Raw genomic sequence first — 17,316 nt, 5'->3', positions numbered from 1 at the left:
ACTAGTTATTAAGTCCAAAGGTTCACATACTTTTTCCTCCCTGCACTGTGAATGTTTACATGTTATGTGCAATTAAACCATGGCAACATCTAATGTTTGTGTACTATTATGATCAGCAGACTGTGTTCTTCTATTGTTGTGACTTAGATGACGTTCAGAGCACATTTTATGCCCAATTCATGCAAAACTCCACGTAATCCCAAGGGGTTCACATACTTTTTCTTGCAACTGTATATGAATGATATTTATTAGCTCAGTAGCACTATTAAAAAAGATGCAATCCCTTGCTAAACAAAAAAAATTGTTCCCTATAATGTAAGCTACACAAGTAGTGTGTAGTAGAGTTGCCACACTGATTGATCCTGTCAGATTAATTGCTACTACAGGAAGTGGCAGACAGAGTCCCCCTAAAAAACAATCCTTATTTAAAGTGGTATTAAAGGTTCAGCTTTTTTTTTTTAAAAAAAAGAGAGAACGACAAAGATGTCATACTTACCTGCTCTGTGTAATTGTTTTGCACAGAGAAGCCTCGATCCTCTTCTCAGGTTCCCTGCTGGTGCTCCTGGCTCCTCCCTCCTAGACCAGTGCCCTCAATAGCATGCAGCATGTTATTGGATCACTGGTGTGTGCTCGCTCCTGAGCCCCGCTTCATTCGTCCATAAGACAAATAGGGCTGTGGCTTGGCCCCACCCCCCACTCTCTCCTCATTGGCTCACTGGCTGTGATTGACAGCAGCGGGAGCCATTGGCTCCCGCTGCTGTCTCAGTCAAAGAGGAGAGTGAGTCCCGGGACAGCCAAGTCTCTTTTGCACATCACTGGATCAAAAGGGGGCTCAGGTGATTATTAGGGGGCTATGGGGGGGGGGGGAGAGCAGCACACAAAAGGTTTTTTTACCTTCATGCATAGAATTAATGAAGGTAAAAAATCTTCAGCTTTTACAACCACTTTAAGACCAATTATTAGGGCATCCATTCAGCTACTGGGTATGAAAAAAGAAAAAAGCTATGTACAGTGTATCCATTGACAGCTAAGTGGAAGTGATCCATGCCCAGTGTTATGTTGTAATCCAAGGCGTTCCAGCACCCATTTGGCCCACATATAAGATCAGAGGGTCCTTGTATAGCTGTACATCATACACAAATGGTATGGCTGTCCATGACTACAGGCTATTTTTGTTTGAACAGCAAGTGGCTCTTGATATTTCTGTATACAGAGAAGCTGTTACACAGGTCAGTGTTTGACACCCTGAATATTGACCATGGATCGAAATATGGCCAGTACAGCAGGGGCCGGTCCAATTTCGATCTATCTATGACCACTCCCATTCATGAAAAATTGATCTAATGATTGAATTCCCATGAATGAGCTTGTTGGAAAATTTTTGTATAATCAGTGCATGCAGCCAAGCAGCTGCAGCACTGGTCAGTGTATTCTAACAGAAGAGAAGCCCTCACTGTCAGAATACAATATCACAGCGGAGAGGATTCCTCTGTCCACCTCACTTTTGTGGATAGGGGAATCGGTTCAGTTTGGTTTTTCTAACAGCCTGCTGGCTGATCGAAAAAAAAAAAAAAATGATTCATGCAAGGCCAGCTTGACAGTGGAGCTGTCATGGATTCAGTACAACTGCTGCTCTTTAGATCTGCCTGATTTGCTAATGAGGAACAGTGGTCAAATGCAGGTGTTTATTTTGAATTCTTGCTTATCTGCCTATTTGAGACCACATTGGTAGAACTTTGTTTTTCCATAACTGACATAGGGACTACTCTATATGCTCACTCTACATTTTAAAAATGTTTAGCAAATTTCCTCTTTTAAAAACAAATTTGTATCTACTACTAGACATCTAATTAGAACTGTAAACTGGGAATGTAGTATTTTGCTGAACAGCAGCAGCCACTCAGTTCATGCCTGTTTAAGCACTTTGTCTGTATGTTTGTGTGTGGTCAGCATGCTAATAGGGTTTTAGTTGGTACAAGGCTTGTGTTAGAATTTGGCAGCATGTTATTGCTTAGAACTGATCGGGAACAAAAACACTGGGGTCACTAGCGTCCATGTCAACTGTTATCACCAACAAGCCTTTAAAAGCACCGAGTCACTTTCCATCTGCTTTCTCATCATTTTTCGGATTTACATGAAGTGCCATTTTCATTAGAAAGATTTGGGCTTCCTTCCATGTGTTTTCAACTGATATGAAAGAGGAAATCCTGCGTGATTCCTGTTCTCCTTAGCACTTTTTTCAAAAAGGAAGAGAGGAGGTTTATGTTTGTTGCCTGAACACATCAAGATCGTCGTGGCCAGTTCAGAAAGTACAGTGTCCACATGAGCCTCTGCAGGTTCTGTCCATATTCCAGGCTTAGCAGGGTGTCCATGCACTGTAACATCAACAGCCGATGACGTACTCCAAACACCTCTAAAAATGTTCTGCGTTGGATATGGCTTTTTCCTTTTAACGGCTTACGTTGGATTGATAGAACCACAACCACTGGTGAGTTTCTCATACACTGTAGAAAAGCTGTGAGCTGTAAAATGTGTTCATATTTACTTTAGTAATTTTCAAAGTACTTCTGTTTTGTGCAGCTCTTTACTTTAAAGCATTTGTATTGTTTCCTGGACCAAAATTAGCTCAATCTAATGTCTCAACCCCATTTAGGCTACTTCCACAGTTTTTGAAGTGCTTTTGCGGTAAAAAAAAAAAAGCGCCTGAACAGCTCAAGAAAAATGCTTCCTATGTATGTCTATGTATGTTTTCACATCGTGGAGTTGCGCTTCCGTTGTGATGTAAAAACTCATGCTTGCAGCATCTTTGGAGCATATTTGTTCTATTAAAAAAAGCCCCAAAAATGCCTCTTCCCATTAAAATCAATGAAAAACTCATCTGAGAAGCGTTTTTAGTGCAGTTTTTAAGTCACGTGTCCTTTAAAAAATGCTCAGAAAGCATGGCAAAAGCGCAGTAAAAACACCTATGCGTTTTTGCAGCAGATCAGTGTGAAAGTATCCTTGTACAAACCGTACGGTCAGAAGGCATAAACTCCAGCAATATGGTTTTGGCTGTAGAAGGAAAGCTGTACCAACTCAAGAGGAATATGCAAACTTTACGACGCTAATGTCCTTGGTGGGGAGCAGTCTGGGGACTCCCTCTCCCCCACTCAACCACCCAACTTCGAGGAAGAGTGCTAAGCAGTTGTGCAGCCTGAATGATAAGAGAAACGCATTTCATTGCTAGTGCATGTTGCTCATGTCCATAGTCAATATCCTTAAATTGCCTTTATCTTTGGTTATGGGAAAATATAATGAAATGACAGACTTTTTACCACTAATTCAGATTTAGTATTGTACATACCAGGAAGCTGAATAACCAATTGACTTCTCCTGTATCACATGGACAACACTAAGGTTTGCCCTCCACCTGCTGCAGTTATGAGGGTATCTCACTCTCGTCATGCCATCTCTTTTTACTATGACGATCACCACACCATACAGAACACTATGTGTGTGTGTGTGTATATATGTGTGTATGTGTGTGTGTGTATATGTATGTATGTATGTATATATATATAGATGTATTTCAGTGTGTGTGTGTGTGTATGTATATATAGAGACAGACACTGAGACTGAATAACCCATTGACTTCTCCTGTACCACATGGACAACACTAAGTTTGCCCTCCACCTGCTGCAGTTATGAGGGTATCTCACTTTCGTCATGCCATCTCTTTTTAATATGATCGTCCCACCATACAGAACGTGTGTGTGTATATATAGAGAGAGAGAGAGAGAGAGAACAAACCTGTTTGGAGAACCAGGGAAGGGGATAGCTGGAGAATTATTGGAATGCTGGGTACTCCTAAGGACGATGTAAAGTTCCATTTTAAATAGAAGCTGCATGCATCCTTTACTCTTTCAAAGTGTCAATGCATTGACCTTTTCTGGAAATATGTTTTTTCTAATAAGACACACTCCCTGGAATTCATAAAGACCGACACAGACAGATTTTGCGAAAGTGTTTCTCATGTGTTCTAAATTTGGTGCAGCATGCGCCAAATTCATGAATTTGTCTAGAACTTGTACTTGAATTTGGTGCATGCTGCGTCACTTTTAGAATGCACAGGAGACACGGTGTGCGCAAGTTTCTCATAATTGGTTCATAAGATAAGATACAAACTGCCATTATTTTATTTTGCATTTGGTGTGTTCAATGCAACACAATGTATAAATGGCGCATTGTAGACCTACCTGAATTTGGTGCACGAGTCACCTGGAGAATGCAAAATCTGGTGTAACAGTGCATGGTAGCCAATCAGATTCTAACTTCTGCTTGTTCAATTAAGCTTTGAAAAAAAAAACCTGGAAGGTATCTATGCAGAACTTTACCAGATTTTGCACTCTCTTCCCCATTGTCAGAACCAAACGTGTCGCAGATGCTTCATGAATTTGGCACAACACATTAACACCAGGAAAGTAGAGCAGCACTGTACTTTGAACATGTTGATCCATTCATTGTTTTTTGTTTTCTTTTTTCTTTTTTTACGTTGCATGGTTGTATGGTTTTTAACATTTGTTGGTTTTGAATGGCAAATAATTGATTTTCTCAAACATTCATCAATAATTCATGTGGAAGGCCCACTGCACATATTTTCTGCACATTTAAAGGATAGGTTCACCTTTAGCAACCTGTTACATGCTACACCCATACACACTTCTTGGCGTTCTCCCCTGCAGCCACCATCACATTTAAAAATGTAAAAGCTTGTAGTTCTCCATGGACTATGATTGAACTTTCCTGACAGCTTCATGTCAGCACAGATGGGTAAGGGCCCCATGCTTCCAGGACCTAACTCATAAATTTGAGCCCACCTGCAGCTTCAGTGTTCCTCCTTTTTTTCCTCCCATGTGCAGAACCTAGGTGTGCTCCTCTACCTGGCTGATCTAAAGGACTGGTTGTCCGTCCATGCATGTGGGTTTCAGCTGGACGCAGTCCCTGGTTTACCGGCTAAATGACCCATAATCCAGGGAGCTGGTCCTCGGGGCAGCTTTTATCATGGCTAACAGCCCTGTCTGGGTTCCGCTGAGTCCATGTGAAGTGGGCAGTAGAGTCTCCCCTAGGCACCCACACCCACGCAGTGCCAGTGTTTACAGTCAGATGGTGGAGGTTGGGTGAGCTAAATGTAAAAATGATTTGTATCCAAATGTTGCATTGCTGGCTATTGTAACACTTTGTCTGTTCACACGTGGCATTAACCTGTTGGTGGTTTCTCATGTTTGCTTTACTATTGTGCCATCATGCCAACCCCCTCAAAAGACCAGCATTCCCAGAGAAGGTAGAGGATTCACCTGTGAATGACTACTGTAGCCAGAATTGCCTGTTGGAATATAGGATATCCTTTCATATTTGTTTCTGATCTCCAGTTTCTCAAAGAAAAAAAAAAGAGGTTTTTATGATGTCAACAATTCCCTTGGATGGTTTGTGTATTGCAGAGTATTGTTGTAATTCTGTTGCAGATTCTTACCATTTTTTGTTGCTTTTCTTAACTACTTGCCCACTGGGCACTTATACCCCCTTCCTGCCCAGACCAATTTTCAGATTTCAGCGCTGTCACACTTTCACTGACAATTTATATGGAATGTCAGTGAGCGCAATGGGTGAAAGGTATAAGCTGCTGGCACTAAAGGACCGCCCTTGGTATCCTCACTAGTGACTGAAATATAAAAGGTGCAGTGCTAAAGTAATGAATGAATCAAATGAAATATTTCTAAAACATGTGCATATACATAAATAATAAGGTGAATAGAAGCCGCAATAAAACGAATAGCAGCAAAATTAAAAGGCAGACACAGTGAGGTGCTCTGATCAGCGCTACCAGTCTAAAGTGTGAGAGTTTGAGTTATTAATATAGCAATAATTAATATACTGATAACTGTGGTGATGGTATCCGTGACACTGAGTGGTCAGCGCTGGGTGATATAAAATGAATGGTGACTGATAGTGAACATATATCAAATGACACAATTGCGATAAACAATAGTTATAAGAAAGTCCAGAAAATAAATCCGTGAACAGGTGACATCCAGTGCTGGTGAATCCGTGAAAGGTATTCCTTTATATGCACTCACTAGAAGCGCATATAAAATGCGCATGGACAGCTGGTTTCTTCCTCAGGTAAGTCAGGAGGCAGACCCATCAGTCAAAGGACCATGAAGGCCAGGATGATCTCAGATAGGGATGATGACACCAAGCAGCATGCAAACCGAGATGAGAAATCCTGAGGAGTTAGCTGACAAAAGAGCCAGAGAAGGCATATCCCTTTGAAAACGCGCGGGCGCACAAAATGCATCATTGAAGGAGCCTGCGTATTGAGGTCACGCTGCTGGGGCCGCACGAAGGTTGAGCAGCCATTTTACCAATTTTCTCTGGCTCCTCCTCTGATTCAGTCACTGATCCACTGCTTTCTATGGGACACTGAATCAGAATCGGAGAGCGAGAGCTCCCCACTGCTCTCATCCGTCATACTGAGGATTTTGAATGCCTCCTCACTAATGTAAACTTGTTTTGACATGGCTGGCTCTGGTGGCACTGGGACAGGTAGACTGCTGATGTTGGCTGTAGGAGGGATACTCTGGTGATGTGGCTGTATGACTGTACTCTGCTGATGGTGGCACTGATGGACTACATGTGCACTGCTGATGGGCACTGATGGGCGACAGGTGCACTGATGGGTGACAGGTGCACTGTGGATGGGCGACAGGTGCACTGCTGTAGAGCACTGATGGATATCGGGTACACTGATGGCCATCTAGCAGTTGTTAACCCTTTAGGCTTTGTTACTAAGCAAGCTATTTTCTACTTCATTACATTATTAATATTTTTAACTGCTTTAAGTGGCAGGCAAAACCCTGTGAAAGGACTATCTAGTCTGCCAATGAGCAGTCTCAGATGTTTCCCAAGCCAGGCAACCTTCTTCAGACTTTTCAAAAAAGAAGACGCAGATGAACATGACTGTATGATGAACATGGATGTAGGTGTTTCAATCAGCTTTTAAAGGAGTTATATGTTCTATAAAAGCCTTCCCAGGCAAAACAGACTCTCCAAAGGGAAAGAGACTGGTGAACATGACGGTATGAATCTTGCTTTGTTCAAGCAATCAGAAATGAGGATGATGACACCTAAAATGTTGTGACATTCATTAACCACTTGCCTACCAGGCACTTATAACCCCTTCCTGCCCAGGCCAATTTTCAACTTTCAGCGCTGTCGCATTTTGAATGACAATTGCGTCATGCAACACTGCACCCATATGAAATTTTTATAATTTTTTTCACACAAATAGAGCTTTCTTTTGGTGGTATGTATTCGCCACTGGGTGTTTTTTATTTTTTGCGCTATAAACAAAAATAGCAAAAATTTTGACAAAAAAACTTTTTCTTTGTTTCTATTATGAAATTTTGCAAACAGGTAATTTTGATGGTGTTGATGAGGCAACACTGATGGGCACTGACAGGCAGCACTGATGAGGTGGCACTGATGAGCTGGCACTGATATGCAAAAATGATGGGCACTAACTGGCAGCACTGCTGGGCACTGGTGGGTGGCACTGATGGGCACAGGTGGGTGGCACTGCTGAGCACAGGCACTGCTCGGTACTTGTGGACGGCACTGCTGGGCACAGATGGGCAGCACTGGTGGATGGTACTGCTGGGCACTGATCATCAGTGCCCTGATCGGTGCCGATTCATCCTCTGATAATTGCCGGTTGTCGGCAGTTCTTTCCTCACGCTGTGACAGAAATCAGTGTTATATATAGGAAATAGCAGTCAGTGTACAGATAATAGTGTTATATACAGTGCTTGAAAAAGTATTCATACCCCTTGAAATTTTCCACATTTTGTCATGTTACAACCAAAAACATAAATGTATTTTATTGGTATTTTATGTGATAGACCAACACAAAGTGGCACATAATTGTGAAGTGGAAGGAATATGATACATTTTCTAAATTTTTTACAAATAAAATTTGAAAAGTGTGGTGTGCATTTGTATTCAGCCCCCTGGAGTCAATACTTTGTAGAGCCACCTTTCGCTGCAGTTACAGCTGCAAGTCTTTTTGGGGATGTCTCTACCAGCTTTGCACATCTAGAGAGTAACATTTTTGGCCATTCTTCTTTGCAAAATAGCTCAAGCTCTGTCAGATTGAATGGAGAGCGTCTGTGAACAGCAATTGTCAAGTCTTGCTACTGATTCTCAGTTGGATTTAGGTCTGGACTTTGACTGGGCCATTTTAACACATGAATGTGTTTTGATCTAAACCATTCCATTGTAGCTCTGGCTGTATGTTTAGGGTCGTTCTCCTGCTGGAAGTTGAACCTCTGCCCCAGTCTCAAGTCTTTTGCAGCAGGTTTACTTCTAAGGTTGCTCTGTATTTGGCTCCATCCATCTTCACATCAACTCTGAACAGCTTCCCTGTTGTCCCTGCTGAAGAAAATCATCCCTACAACATGATGCTGCCACCACCATGTTTCACGGTGGGGATGCTGTGTTCAGGGTGATGTGCAGTGTTAGTTTTCTGCCACACATAGCGTTTTGATTTTAGGCCAAAAGTTCAATTTTGGTCTCATCTGACCAGAGCACCTTCTTCCACATTTTTGCTGTGTCTCCCACATGTCTTCTCACAAACTGCAAATGAGACTTCATATGGCTTTCATTCAACAATGGCTTTCTTCTTGCCACTTTTCCATAAAGGCCAGATTTGTGGAGTGTACGACTAATAGTTATCCTGTGGACAGATTCTCCCACTTGAGCTGTGGATCTCTGTAGCTCCTCCAGAGTTACCATGGGTCTCTTGGCTGCTTCTCTGATTAATACACTACTTGTCTGGCCTGTCAGTTTAGGTGGATGGCCATGTCTTGGTAGGTTTGCAGTTGTGCCATTGGCTTTGAACATATCCACAACTTTATCCCTGATCTGTCTGGTGTGTTCCTTGGGCTTCATGATGCTGTTTGTTCACTAATATTCTCTAACAAACCTCTGAGGGCTTCATAGAACAACTGTATTGATATTGAGATAAAATTATATACAGGTCGACTCTATGCACTAATTAGGTGACCTCTGAAGGCAATTGGTTCCACTAGATTTTAGTTAGGGGTATCAGAGTAAAGGGGGCTGAATACAAATGCTCGCCACACTTTTCAGATATTTGTAAAAAATTTTGAAATCCATTTATCATGCTCCTGCCACTTCACAATTATGTGCCACTTTGTGTTGGTTTATCACACAATATCCCAATAAAATATGTGTTTGGTTGTAACATGACAAAATGTGAAACATTTCAAGGGGTATGAATACTCCTTGCCAGGCTCGTCTTGATAGGTTTGCAGTTGTGCCATACTCTTCCCATTTTCTGATGTTGGATTGAACAGTGCTCCATGAGATGTTCAAAGCTTGGGATATTTTTTTATAGCTTAACCATGCTTTAAACTTCTCCACAATTCTATCCCTGACCTGTCTGGTGTGTTCCTTGGCCTTCATGATGCTGTTTGTTCACTAATGTTCTCTACCAAACCTCTGAGGACTTCACAGAACAGTTGTATTTATACTGAGATTAAATTACACACAGGTGAACTCTACTTACTATTTACTAACAATTTTGAAAAAAAACTATATTTTCTTCTTTCTGCTATAAAACATATCCAATAAAAAAAGTCTTCATAAATTTAAGCCAAAAATGTATTCTGCTACATGTATTTGGTAAAAAAATAATCCCAATAAGTGTATATTGATTGGTTTATGTGAAAGTTGTGTCTACAAACTATGGGATATATAATGGAACAAATGCAGCTAAAGACACTATACTGGTAATGTTGGTGATCTACAACTTATAGTGGGGCAGGTGACAGATTTGCCAAGACATCACCTGAACTTTGCTCTTTAAACCTTTTGTAACATGCTTTTTAGAGATTTTTATTTTTTGTTTATTTTTTATTAAAATCTTCAGCTAAGAAGACATTTGTTGCACCTGTTATATTGTGTTCATTCAATAAAACCTTCATTGTTGCACTTTTTTTGATGTTTTTTTTCTTTATTTTCTATAATAAACATTTATTTTGAATATAGTGTAGAGAAATTTTGTGACAAACAAATGTAATGCAGGCAGTGCAATATGTGGGCCATCCAAAGCAGTGTGCTTACAATGAAGCACACAGACACTGCCCTCTAGTAAAACACTCCCTGCCCACAGTTAACCCTTTGATCGCCCCTCATGTTAACCCTTCCCTGCCCAGTGCCATTAGTACAGTGTTAGTGCTTTTTTATAGCACTGATCACTGTATTGGTGTCACTGGGGATGTCAGTGACACCAAGTCAGTTCCTTCCAGTGTCAGAATGCCTGCCGTAGTCCCGCTATAAGTCGCTGATCGCCACCATTACTAGTAAACATTAAAAAAAAAAACCCCAGTATATATATACACCCCCATTTGTAAACGCTATACCTTTCATGTAAACCAATTAATTTACACGTATTGGGATTTTTTTTAGCAAAGACATGTAGCAGAATACATTTTGGCCTAAATTGATGATGAAATTCGTTTTTTTACTGGACATGTTTAAAAGCAAAAAGTCAAAAATATTTTTTTTTTCTCAAATTGGTCAGTCTTTTTTTTTACAGCGCAAAAATTAAAAATGCACAGGCGATAAAATACCACCGAAAGAGAGCTTAATTCGTGGGAAAAAAAGGACATAAATTTCATACGAGTGCAGCATTGCATGACCACACAATTGTCAGTTAAAGTAACGCAGCGCTGTAACGCAAAAAATGGCCTGGTCAGGAAGGGGGCAAAATCATCAGGAGGGCAAGTGGTAAAAGGTTAACTTGGCCTTTAAATCCCTGCAAATGAGGATTTCAGAATAAACTCACCAGTAACCTCCCTTGTGGTCTGATTATGTCCATATTTCTGTGCTTAAAGCGGTACATTTTTTTGCATGGAAATATGTATTTCTTTTTATTGTAGGCCTGTAATTTTTAGGAATAACTCACTGAAATCTGTCCGAACAAGAGTCTAGTAAACATCCTGGGTATGTTAAAATTTGAAACACGAAATCATAACTTATAATTTAATAAATAATCATAAAAAATAATATAATAATACATTTAATTAATTAAAAATATAATCAAACCAAAAACACTGAAATTTGAAATATATCGCCAAGTTCGCACATCACTGAGCAAAGTCGCAAAATCGTTTTCAGTGTCTGATGACGAATTTCCCCACGAATCATCACTCAGTTCTGCAAGTGGTTCTAATTTACTTTCGCTGTTCTCTAGCTGGTCTAAAACCGCTTTTGACCTAAAGGGACTCTTTTTGGATGCCATGGACGTTTCTCAGTTTCAAGGCAGAAAGAACAGTAAAAATGCAGGCAGGGCACAGGACAAAGCACTTGGGACAAAATGTATGTGAAATGGTTTTATACAGTAATGTTTTACTATGTTATTTTAGTGAATTTAGTGAATATCACTTTTACAACTTTCAAATTTCCCGACGTTCCGTCCCCATACGTCCCGGCGTCGCCGGGAACGGAACCCAGAAGACAGATGCCGGCATCCGCCGGAGGACATTGCAGGATACACTGCAGGAGGGACATCGCGGGAGCGCAGGACAAGGTAAGTGAAGAAGAGATCCCGGAGCAACGCTGCAAGGTGTTCCCGAGTGTAGCTCGGGGTTACCGCTTGTGATGTTGAAACTTTACCCCGAGCTACACTCGGGAATACCACCAGGGAGGTTAACACATGTTGGCATTTTCTGCACCCCACTGGGAAACAAACTGAAACGCTTTTTAACTCCTTTTTAATATTTAAAGCAAACTCATCCATCCATGTTTCCATGCTTTTTGTTGAGAAGTTTGAGGTAAAACACTTCCCCTAGCATTTCTAGCTGTGGCCTTCTTGAGTAAGAGCAAATGATTCATCTATCATTTACTTACTGAAATCCATCAGCCCTTAGCTGAGGTATGCAGATATGAGGGTGTGCTTAGCTGAGAAAGCCCCTTTTCCCCTCCTCCAGGTTAAAGAAACAAAATGCCCAAGACGTTTCCTGAGATGTATGGCATCATTTTGGCCTAGGTCAGAAACCAGGAAGAAACTTAAGAAATGTAATCAATAAAATGTAATTCAGTAACGCACTCTCGAATGGTTGGTATTGCATAAGACTACCACTATTGGGGTATCAGAGCTCAGCCCTCCATAAGCAGGTGTGAGCCCAAACAGGTGCCCCCATAGGAAGTTGCTTTTTATGGGGGCACTCGGAGGGGAGAGAGAAAGAGGGGAGCAGGAGGAAGGGAAGGCAAGAGAGAGAAAGGGAGATAGAGAAAAGGCAGAGGGGAGTGAAAGGGGGAGAGAAAAGAGCGAAATTAGGAAGGGGGAGAGAGTGAGAGACATACTGGGGAATTCAATAAATCTTTTATGATAGTTTTCTGGTAGTAGGTTTCTTTAAATCCACCTGTGCCCAATTCAGACAAGAGTTTGCACCAGTTTATGTAACATTACTGACACGTGACAAATTCTGTAGAAATCTGTTAGTCATTAGAACCAACCTTGAGCGTAAAGAAAGACCCACTGCTCAGAGTGGGGCATGTCTGTGCTGGGAAACGTTCATGAATTTGACAGGGCTCTACCCATGACCCCATTCAACTGTCAGCAGGGAGATTTCCTGGCCAAACGCTATATGTAAATAAAAGGGTTGGGGATACAGATAATGTCATTACCCAAATATGGTAATATCCATGTTGGGAAAATGATGAGTTACATGGAAGTGGAACCTAATGGGGAACTAGTTTCCATGGCTGCCTGTTGGGTGGACCAAGTGGATGGCTATGAAATCCATCCACTGCTGTGCACTGGCAATCAAAAGCAGACCTGATGGGGGACTAGTCTCACTACAAGACACCTCGGCCATGCACCTACCTGCGTGGCCAGGGAGGGAGCTCAGCAATGCTGTCCTAGATTTTGGAGGAACATAACCTCTGTTATGTGATGTCTCTTTTTTTTTTTTTTTTTTTTTTTTGATTGTCTGCAGTAATCTCGGATAAGAAGGCCTTACAGCTGGACACATTTGCTCTGAAAGAGAAGGGTAGGAGGGAATACAAGAAAATAATTAAAAAATATTACTTGGCCAAGGAGATATGATCACACTACTATAACAAATGAAGAGTGATTATTCAGGTTATTGCAGCTGCACATTAGCGATGTTCTCTTTATGCATGGAAAACATAAGTTGTTGTTTAATGCTATTGTGGGTCATGCTAAATGGATTTATTACTGTTCCCTGTATGTCTCCCTCTGGCATTGGCTGGCAGACATTGTGGTACTATAAGCCCATTTGTTGCAGTACATTATTATTCAATACCTAAAACTTTACATTAAAAAAAATTATTTTGTTTGAGTCACATCCACCCAGTTGTCAGGAGATGGTGCATTATTGGAGTTTTATATACTTCTATGCAATCCTGGCCGGCAGCATTGCCAGTAAGGCAAAAACTAGTACAGCAATTCATCTGTTCCTGTCTAGGCTATGGAAAATGCTGGGTGCTAAGTGTATTGGCTTGTGGCCATCTGTAAAACAGGAAAAGAGGATGTCCTGTGCATCCAGGCAGTCAGAATGGCAGAAGGTCGCATTATAAAAGTCAAGCTTTGTTCCATTTTTTATGCTGTTTTTAATGCTGTCTCAAAAAGTTTCCAATCATAGAACCTGAACTTTTTTTTTTTTTTTGCAAAGGTATGTTTTGCATATGTAGTCTATCTAACATATATATTATATATCTCTCTTTTTAGGAAGGATAGGACTTAATTTATAGTACTTTAGACTGAAATACACTGCTCAGAAAAATTAAAGAAACACTTTGAAAACACTTCAGATCTCAATGAGGAAACATCTCATGCTGGATATCTATACTGATATGGACTGGGTAATGTGTTAGGAACGTAAGGATGTCCCATCATTTGATGGAAATGAAAATTATCAATCTACAGAGGACTGAATTCAGACACCCCGAAAATCAAAGTGAAAAAATTATACAGTAGGCTAGTCCATTTTGCTGAAATTCAAATTCAGCATCTCAAAATGGTACTCAGTAGTGTGTATGGCCCCCGTGTGCTTGTATGCATGCCCCACAATGTCGGGGCATGCTCCTAATGATGTAATGGATGGTTTCCTGGGTTATTCCCTTTCTGATCTGGACCAGAGCATCACTGAGCTCCTGGACAGTCTGAGGTGCAACCTGGCATCGTCAGATGGACTGAAACATGATACTCCAGAGGTGTTCTATTGGATTTAGGTCAGGTGAGCGTGGTGGCCATTTAATGGTATCAATTCCTTCATCCTCCAGGAACTGCCTGCATACTCTCACCACATGAGGTCAGGCATTGTCATGCACCAGGAGGAACCCAGGACCCACTGCGCCAGTTTAGGGTCTGACAATGGGTCCAAGGATTTCATCCCGATACCTAATGGCAGTCAGGATGTGGTTGTCTAGCCTGTAGAGGTCTGTGCGTCCCTCCATGGATGTGCCTCACCAGACCATCACTGACCCACCACCAAAACAGTCATGCTGAACGATGTTACAGGCAGCATAATGTTCTCTACAGCTTCTCCAGACCCTTTCACGTCTGTCACATGTGCTCAAAGTGAACCTGCTCTCATCTGTGAAAAGCACAGGGCGTCAGTGGTGGACCTGCCAATTGTGGTGTTCAATGGCAAATGCCAATCGAGCTCTATGGTGCCGGGCAGTGAGCACAGGGCCCACTTGAGGACGTTGGGCGCTCAGGCCATCCTCATGAACAATGTTTCTAATTTTTAAAAACACATATTTTTTAAATATATTCTTCCGATTTTTTTAACATATAAAAAAGTCATTTTAACATATATTTTTAGATATATTTGTAAATGCATTCCCAAAATGTAGATTTGTATTTTTAAAGACATACAGTATATTTGAAATGTATTTTTAAAAATATTTTTCATATATTTTGTTATAAAAACGCATTTCAACATGCAAAATATATATATATATATATATATATATGTATTGAAATATATTTTGAAATATATTGAATATGGTCAAAATTGTAGCAATTCAAATATATGGCAATATTTTTGGGAAGAATATTTTTTACATATACTTCAGATATATTTTTCTTCCATATGGGTGAGCCCAGCTGCTGCCACTATTGACACAGACAGCAGGACTCCGCTCCACCCGGCACTCCCTCATCACTGGCTTTGATTGACAGTGCTGAGAGTCAATGGATCCCGGTGCTCCATCAAAGTCAGCAAGACACAGAAGTGAGGGGAGAGAATAGCTGCAGACATGCACAGCGCTGGATCGAATGAGGGCTCAGGTAAAAGGGGGCTTGAGGGGGGATGCTGATGCCTAAACATTTTTTTATCTTAATGCAAGGAATGCATTAAGGTAAAAAATGTTTAGGCTTTAGAACAAGCTTTTTATTAAAATAATTGTGTATTTTCAATGCTGCTCTTGAAGCCACAATTAAAAAAACCTTCTCCCCGCTGTACAGTATTTAAAAAAATATTTGCATTAACCACTTCCTGACCGGCTGTTGTATATAAATGGCCGGACGGTGGCACTGCAGGGTCGGGTGGCCGTTTATAAACAGCCTCCCCGCACCCTGCTTGTGTGCGCTCCCCGGGAGCGCGCAGCACCATGATCCGGTGCCCGCTGTGTCCTCCGGATACAGTGAAACACCGATCATCGGACGGGACCTCTGTACGAGGTCCCGATCATGTGATCACTGATTGGCCAATCAGTGATCACATGCAAACTAGTAAGCAAGATGTCACTTCTGACATCATTGCTTACTATGTATGAAATCTGTGAATGATCACAGAGGTCACATGGTACAAGGCTATTCACAACAGCCTTGTACCATGTGAAAAGCTGTGACCAATCACAGCTCACTCAGTAGTTCTCAATGGCTGCAAGAATGCAGAGAAATGATTGCTTTTACATCCTATATGGGTGTAAAACCAATCAGTGTAAAAAAAAAATAAAAAATCTTCATCACCCCTCAAAAGTAGTACAGTGTCACCATGGTGACACTGTACTGCTAGGTTGACAGTATGTAAAAAAAAAATTAATATTAAAAAAAAAAAATAATTTAAAAAAAAGTTTAACCACTTGAGCTCCTGAGGATTTACCCCCCTTAATGACCAGGCCTCTTTTTGCTACTCGGCGCTGCACTAATTCAACTGATAATTGCGCGGTCATGCAATGCTGCACCCAAACAAAATTTATGTCCTTTTTTTCACACAAATAGAGCTTTCTTTCGGTGTAATTTGATCACCTGTGCGCTTTTTATTTTTCACGCTATAAACAAAAAAAGGCCAAAAATTTTGAAGAAAAACAATATTTTTTACTTTCTGCTATAAAAAATATATAGTAAACTCAAAGTTGGTTATAAATTTTGGCCAAAATGTATTCTGCTCCATGTTTTTGGTAAAAAAAATCCCAATAAGTGTATATTGATTGCTTTGTGTGGAAGTTATAGCATCTACAAACTATGGTATAGATACTGTAATTTACGCCATTTTTCTGCTATACAGCGCTGCGCTAGTTTAACGGACAATTGCGCGGTCATGCAATACGGTACATAAATGAAATTTACATCCTTTTTTTCCCCACAAATTGAGCTTTCTTTTGGTGGTATTTGATCACCTGTGCGGTTTTTTTTTTTTGCGCTATAAAAAAAAGGCTGGCAATTTTGAGGGAAAAAAAACAATATTTTGGACTTTTTGCTATAAAACATGTCCAGTAAAAAAAAAATGCAAAAATCAAATTTAGTCATAAATTTCTGCCAAAATGCATTCTGTGACATGTCTTTGCTAAAAAAAAACCCAATACGTGTAAATTAATTGGTTTACGTGAAAGTTATAGCGTTTACAAATGGTGGGAAAGATACTGGGATTTTTAATTTTTATTTATACTAATAATGGTGCCGATCAGCAACATATTACGGCAATCAGCGACATATGGCGGCGACCAGCGACTAATGGCGGGACTGCGGCACTGCGGTGGACATTTTGACACTGGGGGGGGGACTAACTTGGGGTCACTGACATCCCCAGTGACACCAATACAGTGATCAGTGAAAAAAAACCACTGAAACTGTACTAATGTCACTGGGGAGGAAGGGGTTAACATTTTTAGAATTTGCTGTGTAAGGGGAGTGTTTTACTAGGGGGCGGGGGTGTGTACTGGACGGGGGGAGGGAGGGGGGAGCTGATCTAGGGAGAGAAACTCTTCTCTCCCTCTGCA

At 40.9% G+C, this 17,316-nt stretch overlaps 1 protein-coding gene across 1 annotated transcript in view; it reads left to right on the top strand.

Annotated features, from left to right (window-relative positions):
- The first annotated feature begins 1,960 nt into the window (after positions 1-1,960).
- The window catches only part of STAB1 (stabilin 1), a 317,318-nt gene continuing 301,962 nt past the window's right edge, over positions 1,961-17,316 (top strand). Inside the window, exon 1 of the mRNA XM_089681924.1 lies at positions 1,961-2,488. Within this exon, the coding sequence (XP_089538050.1) occupies positions 2,420-2,488 (69 nt within the window). The 5' untranslated portion in view covers positions 1,961-2,419. The remainder of the gene's footprint in view (positions 2,489-17,316) is intronic.

The sequence above is a fragment of the Staurois parvus genome, unplaced genomic scaffold (genome assembly GCF_062004578.1).
Source record: "Staurois parvus isolate SC_StPar_1 unplaced genomic scaffold, SC_StPar_1.0 ptg000282l, whole genome shotgun sequence".
NCBI lineage: Eukaryota > Metazoa > Chordata > Amphibia > Anura > Ranidae > Staurois > Staurois parvus.
Note: the sequence above shows the minus strand (reverse complement) of the source record. Positions and strands in the feature narration are given on the sequence as shown.